The sequence below is a fragment of the Mauremys reevesii genome, linkage group 11 (genome assembly GCF_016161935.1).
Source record: "Mauremys reevesii isolate NIE-2019 linkage group 11, ASM1616193v1, whole genome shotgun sequence".
NCBI lineage: Eukaryota > Metazoa > Chordata > Testudines > Geoemydidae > Mauremys > Mauremys reevesii.
The window spans coordinates 36,187,256-36,196,246 of NC_052633.1; the positions used below are offsets into that span (position 1 = coordinate 36,187,256).

The following is an 8,991-nucleotide window of genomic DNA, read 5'->3' on the forward strand; positions in this document are numbered from 1 at the left end:
TTCCAACAAAGGCCTTCAGCTGTTCTTACAGCAGGATTTAGTTACAACGCGGAATAAGCGGCAAGCCTAAAACGATTGGACGAAACTTTGCATACAGGTTCTTCAAAGCCGGTAATTCCAGCACCGCCTACACCCACTGAGCCCTCTTGTTCTAAGGATTATAGAAATACTTGAAATATTAAAATCCCTAACTTGCGAGGGGGAGGAGAAAGCCCTGTCCCCACTCCTATAAAAATGAGTGGAGTGGGAGTGGAACGCTGCTTTACAACAGGGAAAATAGGAGAAAACGAACATTTGAAAAGCTTTAGATAGGGCACGTTAGCTAGAATCCGGAGATCTGTGATTTCTCCTTGTGCCTACTTGACTCGATCATTATGTTTATTACGCTTTATTTCTCACCTACGGTTTTCTCATTGATTGTAAAGGTGTGAAGCTATTTGCTATATCTACATATGCATATGTACATATATTGTTATTGGAAACAGCATTATATACATGCATATATACATGCTTGAAATTAAAATCCTCGTTGATGATCTGCTATTACTGGTATTATTATAATAATGACCTGATATGACTAGTTGTAGATTTATGCCCCTTTCAGAGTTACACATTTTTACTTGCATTATCACCCATGTGGGGGAAAGTGTAATCATTGAAGGTCTGTGTTCTTTACAGGGCGTTTAGTAATTTACATTTTAAAAATCAAACGTGTTCCACTCTTTCTCCCAACATGTTTCTTATTGAGGATACTTTATTTTTAACACTGCAAAGTAATACAAAAAAAACCCTCCAAAGATATATCACGTGTAATACATTTTAGAACAACGCGCCCAAAGTACAGGTTTTATTGATTTATTTTCATTTTCGCAAATCAGGCTTATTAATAAGGATTGGCGAGGGAAGAAGCTAAGAATTAGTTTGGAAACTGCGAGAAAACACATTTAATCGGAGGTGCAATAAGCCATGGCAATAATTAGAGTGGTCGCCGCGAGTTTAAATTGCCTGACTGATATGACATAATTTCCACGGCATTTATTTTTCCGCCTTTAGGAGGTCAGCTCTTGGCACTGGGAGTTTTTCAGGGTCAAACATGATTTCAAGAATTCCTCCCCCCTGCTTTTTGCATAACAACTGCATTAAAAATGACATTAGTGAGCGTCCACACTTCATATCGCATGGCTTTGGCAAAGGGTGAACGAATGAGTTGTGGAGCTTTGGGGAGCTGGAACCCATGTGCTAAAACATACGGAAATATGGGGAAAGGGGGATGATATGGGGCAAATTGTCAGAGGAAAAAGCTTCAGATGATTCTGGATATATTTGAGATCACTCTTCATCAGTCAGCGGTGTTCAGAGCAGGTTTTCGGAATATAAAGTCGACTTCTAAATAATATTTTCGGCGTCCATCCATTTAATACATTTCACACAGTATATACATACACGCTGCTCCATAAACGGAATGTCCCCACAACGGACTTAACCCAGCTTCAGACAGAAACATAAAGCACTGACTTCATCGCGTTACATTAGCTCGATTAAAATATCAAACATGGTTAACACTAAAGGTTAATTTTCCATGTTATTGTCTTGTTAATTATAGTTTTAATCTTGGCTTTTTTCTATGAGGAGATCAGAGGCACTGGCAGTCTTGACATTTTCCTAATGAAATTCGTCTTTCTCTTTAATGGGAATTTTGAGTAAATTATACAGTAATTTCATTGCCCTGGAAGAAAATCTTTAAATGATTACTCTCCAGATTATCCCCCAGACCACACAAGACCACACAAGCAGTGCTGGAGGATATTACTGACCACTGCCCTTAATTTTTATTGTTTGAGTTATGTCTGCCAATTGAGTCTCTCTTATTAACTTATTTGTTTTCCTTTCTCAATATGCTGGAAAATAGTTGGGAAAAGTTTAGTTTTCTTCTGCACTAGCGTTTCATAAAGAAAGCTGTAATTGCGTTTGGCCTCTCAGAAGAAAGGAATGGGCATTTTGTGTTCAAAAGAGTATATTTTTCCCAATAAAAAAAAAGAATAGATGTGAGCTCTGTTACCGGAAAGAAAGGTGACACTTCAAACTAGTTTTTATGGTGTTAGAGAAACCAGGGCTTTTCAATTAACCTTAAACTAATCTATAATTGTAAATTAATAATAAAATAAACGTGGAAAGAAAAATCTTAGCAACAAGAACATACAGCAGAGGTATTTGTAGCTGCAGAAAATAATGGTTATGTTTAAGTCTGCCCAAACATGACAAAGTATCTCGTAATGTAATCCTTGTTCGAAGTTTTTGCCCGTGGTGGGGTGAATATAGCAGTGACCAGAAGTCTTATTGGAGAGGATATCTTCAGCTGTAAACACATGCATCATTTGTTCAATCATATTCTTTAATAAAACGTGCATATCTCTATATTCTTATTTGTTCAAGAAATGTAATGGTTCATTATAGCTAGATCGAGACCTTTACTCTTAAGCGCTTTTGGGTAAGTGTTGAATCAAAATTAGTGTGACTACTAGATCTGATTACGCTTCCAACCCCTTTGATTTTAGAGGCATAGTCTATCCATTTGAATATGAACGTTGCGCCGTGTAAATTAATGGCATTGAGTTGTCATTTGTACTGTGGAAATGCAGCACCTGGAACGGGAGTGAAGTGCTTTCCTAGCCTATGCCAGAGATTGTCCAGGAGATGGCAGGATTGTCCTATACATCCGCGCTCACTCCAGTGCACAACTATAGGAGTCAAGATCAATGGTAAATACAGGGCAGCCAAGTCGCCACGGCATATTTAATTTCAATTTATTAATGTATTCATTAACTGTGTGAAATAAAACTATACATACATTATATAATAAATATATTGTCATCATAATTCTGCTAATATATATAATCAATGTACTCATGAATAGTGTGAAATAGAACTTTCTTTCACACTTTTATTTCTCACAATTAGTGAGTACATTAATCATATATAGTAGCAGAATCATGATGATTATGCTACGTTTCATCAGTCTAAAATAAATTACTATACATAAACTGTGGGGACATAAGGTATCTTAGTGAGGTGCAGGCAGTGATATGAAATGTACACTGCACATACAATGGCTGGGTATATTATAATTCATCTGATATTCCAAACAACTGTATAGATCCCAATAGCCTGTGATGTAAACGTTGCCTCTAGCACCAACGCAGCTATCCATATTTTCTACCGAAGCATTCTTTAATTTCTTCCATATCACTTCCGTGCTCTTTGCCTGTGTATCTACAGAAAGTATCATTTTTAAATAATGCTTCGAAATGCAGATGATAAGGCAAAAAGGAAGCCCTCGCCTTTCTGACTATAGTTGCGTTTTTCTCTCTATTTCTGCACGTTAGGTTCCATGGGACAAAAATTAAAAGCAAACTCCTCACGTGTGATTGAGTTAGTAGCGCGTTCAGATTTCATTCTAATGTATAATTTGCATGTCAAGTGGAGTTGTAATCTTCCTAAATCTGCATCTCAGTATTCTGATACAAACTGAGAGTAAAGGCTAACCTTACATCAAAACATAATACGAGAGAGTTCTGGGCAAAAAGAAAACTAAATGTTAGCAATAAAAAAATCTAACCAATGAGTATTTCTTAGTTTTAAAGTATTTTTAAAATGGGATGAAAAGGTTCTAACAGACAGACTGACTTTAACATATATAGAGAAAAGGGATTTTTAAAGTTCTAAACAAAGGCAGTATTGATTATCAGAGAAGGGTCAACACTTTTTTGGACATTTACTCTACCTTCCATGTACTTCAAGTTAGAGATTTTATGTTCCCCCAAAGTCTCTTATTTTCCCAGGGAAAGAAAACCCATTTTGGAACCTAGTTTTCCTGCGGAGGGAGATTTTTTTCCAAGTTAAAAAGGAAGGTGGGGGCGAGGGTGGGAATAAGCGTAAGGGTACCGTGTGAGCCTAACACTTCGCTGTACAGGTCATTTTGTGAAATGAATGGGGCTGACAAAAAGTCTGGGCCGCATTCTGAGCTCCACACTCTGCCAAACCAGCTGCATCAGGGAGGCTTGTTGGTGTATGAATGCAGATTCGGCCAAGGACACAACGAATATTCTAAAATGGAACATTTAAAACGCGGCAAAGCTGCTCAAAGAAGCTGCATTTCTTGCGCAGACGAAATATCACAGTGGAGCTGAAGTTGCTGGAAAACCACCGTTATGTTTCATATAGCAAACTGTAGGCGGAAAGCATCTTTTACTCAGTATACAAATATCTGGTATAGCAAAGAGCTCCGTCTTTGGGATGTATTCTCGACTTTTTAATGCAGCCTGTCGTTAGATATCTGACTTGCTTTAAAAAAACAAACAATCAAGCCATAAAAGTAGCCTTTCCATAATGCAGCCTGCAAAACGCCATGCTGTAAAAATAAATGCGATTTTCTTCAACTGTTGTTCTATTGAAAGGAAATCGTTTTTATTGAAGATGTTTTAAGGAGCTCTTGACAAACTTATTCACGGCTTTGAAGTTGAGCCCCCATTTCCAACACAATTCCAAGTAAAAGCAGACCTTAAAACAAGAACGGAAACAAAACCGTTTGATGGAAAGTGACTTAGTGTATGTCTTACCCACATACGTTAAGTATCAACGTGTTTAGAGCAATAGGCTATTATAATAAATAATAATAGTTCGGAACACAACATAGTTTAATCATTACAAGAGACATAAATGGAGAGATTTTCTCTTTTCTCTCCTAGCAGTAAACTGACTTGTATGCTCAAAATCACTGCATGGGTATCATAACAGCACACTAAGATTCAAACAAAACTAAAACACAACCGCCAGCCTCTCTGATCTAAATAAATTATGGCATCTTTCGAAAATCATCATTTATTGCTTCTTTCATGAACACCCGTGTATTTTTGTAACTTAAAGGTATCAGCAAGCTTCACTTCTGTAACAAGAAGTTTTCAAACCACATGATAGGGTGAAGGTGGAGAGTCTTGTGCTTGTTCAGACAAACAGGAATAATAGGGCATCCAATACATTATATAAAAATACACATACGTTTATACACACCTTTATACAGCATGTCCTCTATATGCAATATGATTAAACACTGGAATTCAGTTTAACTGTGTGTTCCTAGTATGCAGCTAACTAGCTAGCTATAAACTGATAAAATTTATCTGTTTTGGACTATCTTTACTAATGAAGAGCAAATTATAACCCTATAAAACTGTATTGTTTGAAGTAATTGTGTGTGATGCATTCGAATAAATGCATCTGCACAGAATATTTTGTTATTCTTTAAATTAGGGAGTATGAAATCATTAATCTGCAAATGACAAAGTAAAATCCCCCAAAATATGTGGAATACAGACAGTCGTGGAAACAGCTGAAGTAAAATATGTTTTTCTAGTTCCAATCTGGCTCCAAATAACATTATTTTCTGAAAAAAATAATAATCACCTCCCAACTACATGAAAGTAGCTATTTTCACATTAACAACCACTCACTCTATATGCTGGTGGGCTAACTTTACTTTAGACTGAGAACAGTGTTGTAATTATTTCTTAATTCCCAATTACATTACATTAATTATTATTTTTTTTAAAGAATTCTGCATCGTTGTGAAATTTATGATACCAAATCACAACTGACAGTCGTGGCACCCGGCTGTTCGGAGACAATTTTACAGAAAAAACAGATAAGTATTTAAGAAAATTATAATTGTAACTGATCAACATACTTAAAGTCGTTTATACTGGCCTCGAGGGAGGAACAGAAGATATTAAAATACACTAAAAAAAAAGAAAGAAACAGAACTACAAAGTCAAGTTTTGGCAGCATTCTCCACGGATCAGAGAAAAATGCTGACATTAATTAAAAGCAAATCACAAAATCTCGCCGCCGTAGGAAGGGGGGAAAATATTAAATATATTTTCAAGTCTTTCCAAAAGTCTTTAGCTGATCGTAAATTGTATTTATATTTCCGTCACTGTCCACAACCAATAGATCAAGATACATTGTCCTTCAGCTTTGAGACTATTTTCTTATCCTTCACCCTTCTATTCTGAAACCAAATGGTAACTTGTCTCTCAGACAGGTTTGTGGCTGCGGATATCCTTCGCCTCTTGTCCTTGTTAATGAACTTGTTAATGGCATATTCATTCTCGAGTTCTTTAAGTTGCAGTTTGGTATATGGCACTCGCTTCTTTCTTCCACGTCTGTAGACACACATATCTGGCTGGTTTAGTGCAACGTCCCCTATTGTAAAAGACATTATGCGAAAAATTAGAATTGTATGACAGGCGTTTAAATCTTAACTGATACTTGCTGGACACTGGTTTTCATGGGAAAATAAAGAACGTTAGGTTGTTTACAGCTTATTATTATTTACACATCCGTATTATTTACACGCTATTAAAGCACGAAAATCTTGATGGTCTGTCATCGCTTTCCAAGCCTGCATTGTAGCTAGCCTGCAAAGTTTCGCAGTGCATTTGCTGGGGAGGGTGGGGGGTGAGTTTAGTTACATGTATGTAAAGTACACAGAGAACTTTGCTTAGTGTGTGTTTCCCTGTGTGTCTGCAAGTGGTTTTGTGCATGTGCACACTCACCTCATGCAGTTTCTTAACTACTCTGGGTGAGTCTTAAGTGCTAGCCTGAATAACAGATAATCCCAAGCATTCGAGACATCAATTTGCACAGCTTCCCAAAGTATCAAAGGCAAAAGTGAATAAAAGTCCAATCATCAGAACAAATTAAAACTAGCCATAAGGCTAGGACAGCTGGGCATGCTAAGTTCCAGGGCTCTGGGATCTACCACACAGGGTGGAAACTCAGTGTGATATTCTTAACAAACATCTTCCCCTACCCCGGGTGGCTGTGTGCGCAGAGTAACCAGGTCGCCAGGCCGGCTAGTGTAACACAGGGTGGAAATTAAACTCAGACCAAAGCTCTCCCTCGCGTACCTGGAAAGGACGATTTCCAAAAATGTGAGCTCTGGGCCTGGTCTTTTGCACAGTAAACCTGACTGTTCCAGCCATTAGCCAGAGTCCAAGACTGATAGCCCTCCATCGAGATGTATGTTTCGTGCCTCGGCTCCCCGGAGCCGAACGTGGAGACCATGTCTATGTACCCGGGAACGTGCTGGTAAGGGTTGGTATAGCCCTGGTAAAAGGACACTTCCTTGGCCCGGGAGGAGACTTCATTGGCGGGGACGCTTGTGCTGGCCAAACTGGAGACGTCCATATACTTTTCCACGGGAAAGCCGCCAATGGAGGCATGGGGGGAAGACTTCAGGGCGTTCTGCTGAATCCCGACCCCGTGGGACATCCGACAGCTGTAATATCCATTGCCAAAGTGATAGCCGTAGCCCAGCGCCGGGCCGGCCGGCGGAGCGGCGGAGCCCGGGCACTCTTTGGAGGGCGGATCGGAGCGGGCCGCGGATCCCGAGCGCTCCGGGCCCCCAGCGTACGCGAACCCCGGGGCGGCCGCCGAGCGGCCCGAGTGAGCCGCCCCGAACACGGGCGACGAGAGAAAATTGCGGCACTGGCTGGAGGCGCCGCCGCCCCCGTCTCCTCTTAATCCTTCCATCTCGCGGCTTTGCTCATGATCTTGCACATCCCTGGCTGCGGCTCGGTCCCGGGCTAGGCACGGTGCACATTGTTATTGCCTCCAACAGGTTAGATCATTGTGGTACGTTTATAAAAACTAACTTCAGGTTGGGAGGGGGAAAGGGGGTGGGGGCGGCCTGCTCCAGATTAGTTTGCTGGAGTCCGGGGGCGCCTCATAGGCTGCCGAGGAGCATGTGATCCTCCAGGCGCATGAACGAGTTCTGAGCTCTCAGCCCCTGCCCGGGACCGGCGTGTCCCCTTGCCTCACTTATTCATATTTTACAGTGTGGATCCACGGGCGTTTACTCCGAAACGCGCTGATTACGCTAGTGGGAGAGGGGGTTTTATGGCCCCCCCTTTCTGCCGCACCAGCGGCGTTTTCATCTCCCGGCGAGCTTCCATCGCTTCAACAGGCTTAAAATAAAGAAAGAAAGAAAACAAACAAGCGCTCCAACTTTTTGACCGTATTGGTTAACCCTTTAATTGTTCAGCACAAAGCAAGACCAAACGGCTCCCAGAGAAGGAAGTAGATCTAATGCGCAGGAAGGGACGGGAGGGAAATGTACCGTCATTGTCCAGAATATCTCGGTGTTTACTGCAGTTCTTCACACTTGAGATTATGTCTCTTACTTCATTATCGAGTCATATGGTTATTTAAATTATGGCTCAAAGTCACGGGAAAGTTGCTAATTATTAGCAGCCAAATTGTTTTAATTAATGATCCTACTCCAATATTTGAACGGTTACTGCTAAATGCACATAAGGGGGATGTATTTAAATAACCATTTAGTTTAGAATTAAACATTCCTTTCCTAAGTAGATGTATTGACATTTTTTAGTTATTAATGGTTGCTACACGGAAGTTTGCAGTATCTTTCTACTATCTTATTAAGAAATATAAGACGTTGCATGGTTTTGTTATTATTGTCATTTGGATACTAGATAAATATACGCAACTTACTATGTGCTCTAGCAGGGTATATAAATGACAGTGCTGTTTACGTTATTTCTGAAAAGTATAGTACATAAACATATATAGATATATGCGTGTGTGTAAGATCACAGACACAAAAACACACGCACACATAAATGGCAGATCTTATATCACTGCTGATAGCCATTAAAATCCACTGTCTGTGTATTGCACAAGATAGCCATTAAAATCCACTGTCTGTGTACTGCACAAGATGTTAAACCTGGGATTCATTACATGTGGCTTTTTTCTTGAAGTGTCAGTTAATCTAGTGGTAAAACTGACAAGTTAAAATGCCGTGTTTGCTTATTATTATTATGGCTCTAGGATTAACTTTCCAAGACTGCAGCAAATCTTTATATTGTCTAATCGACACGAGTGCTGTGTTCGGTTTTGAACTTGCTGTAA

General features: G+C 39.8%; 1 protein-coding gene across 1 annotated transcript; it reads right to left on the reverse strand.

Annotated features, from left to right (window-relative positions):
• Positions 1 to 5,988: 5,988 nt before the first annotated feature.
• On the reverse strand, positions 5,989 to 7,652 carry HOXD13 (homeobox D13). The gene is made up of 2 exons (XM_039495953.1): positions 6,966 to 7,652; positions 5,989 to 6,258 (listed from the first exon to the last, which is right to left on the reverse strand). The coding sequence occupies exons 1-2, from the start codon at positions 7,588 to 7,590 to the stop codon at positions 6,008 to 6,010; spliced, it is 876 nt and encodes a 291-aa protein (XP_039351887.1). The 5' UTR covers positions 7,591 to 7,652; the 3' UTR covers positions 5,989 to 6,007.
• Between the last annotated feature and the right edge of the window lie 1,339 nt (positions 7,653 to 8,991).

Coding starts and splice junctions, on each gene's coding strand:
- HOXD13 (XM_039495953.1), bottom strand. CDS start 7,590: ATGGAAGGATTAAGAGGAGACGGGGGCGGCGGCGCCTCCAGCCAGTGC. Junction 6,259..6,965: donor TTGGAAATCGTCCTTTCCAG/GTACGCGAGGGA, acceptor CTTTTACAATAG/GGGACGTTGCACTAAACCAG.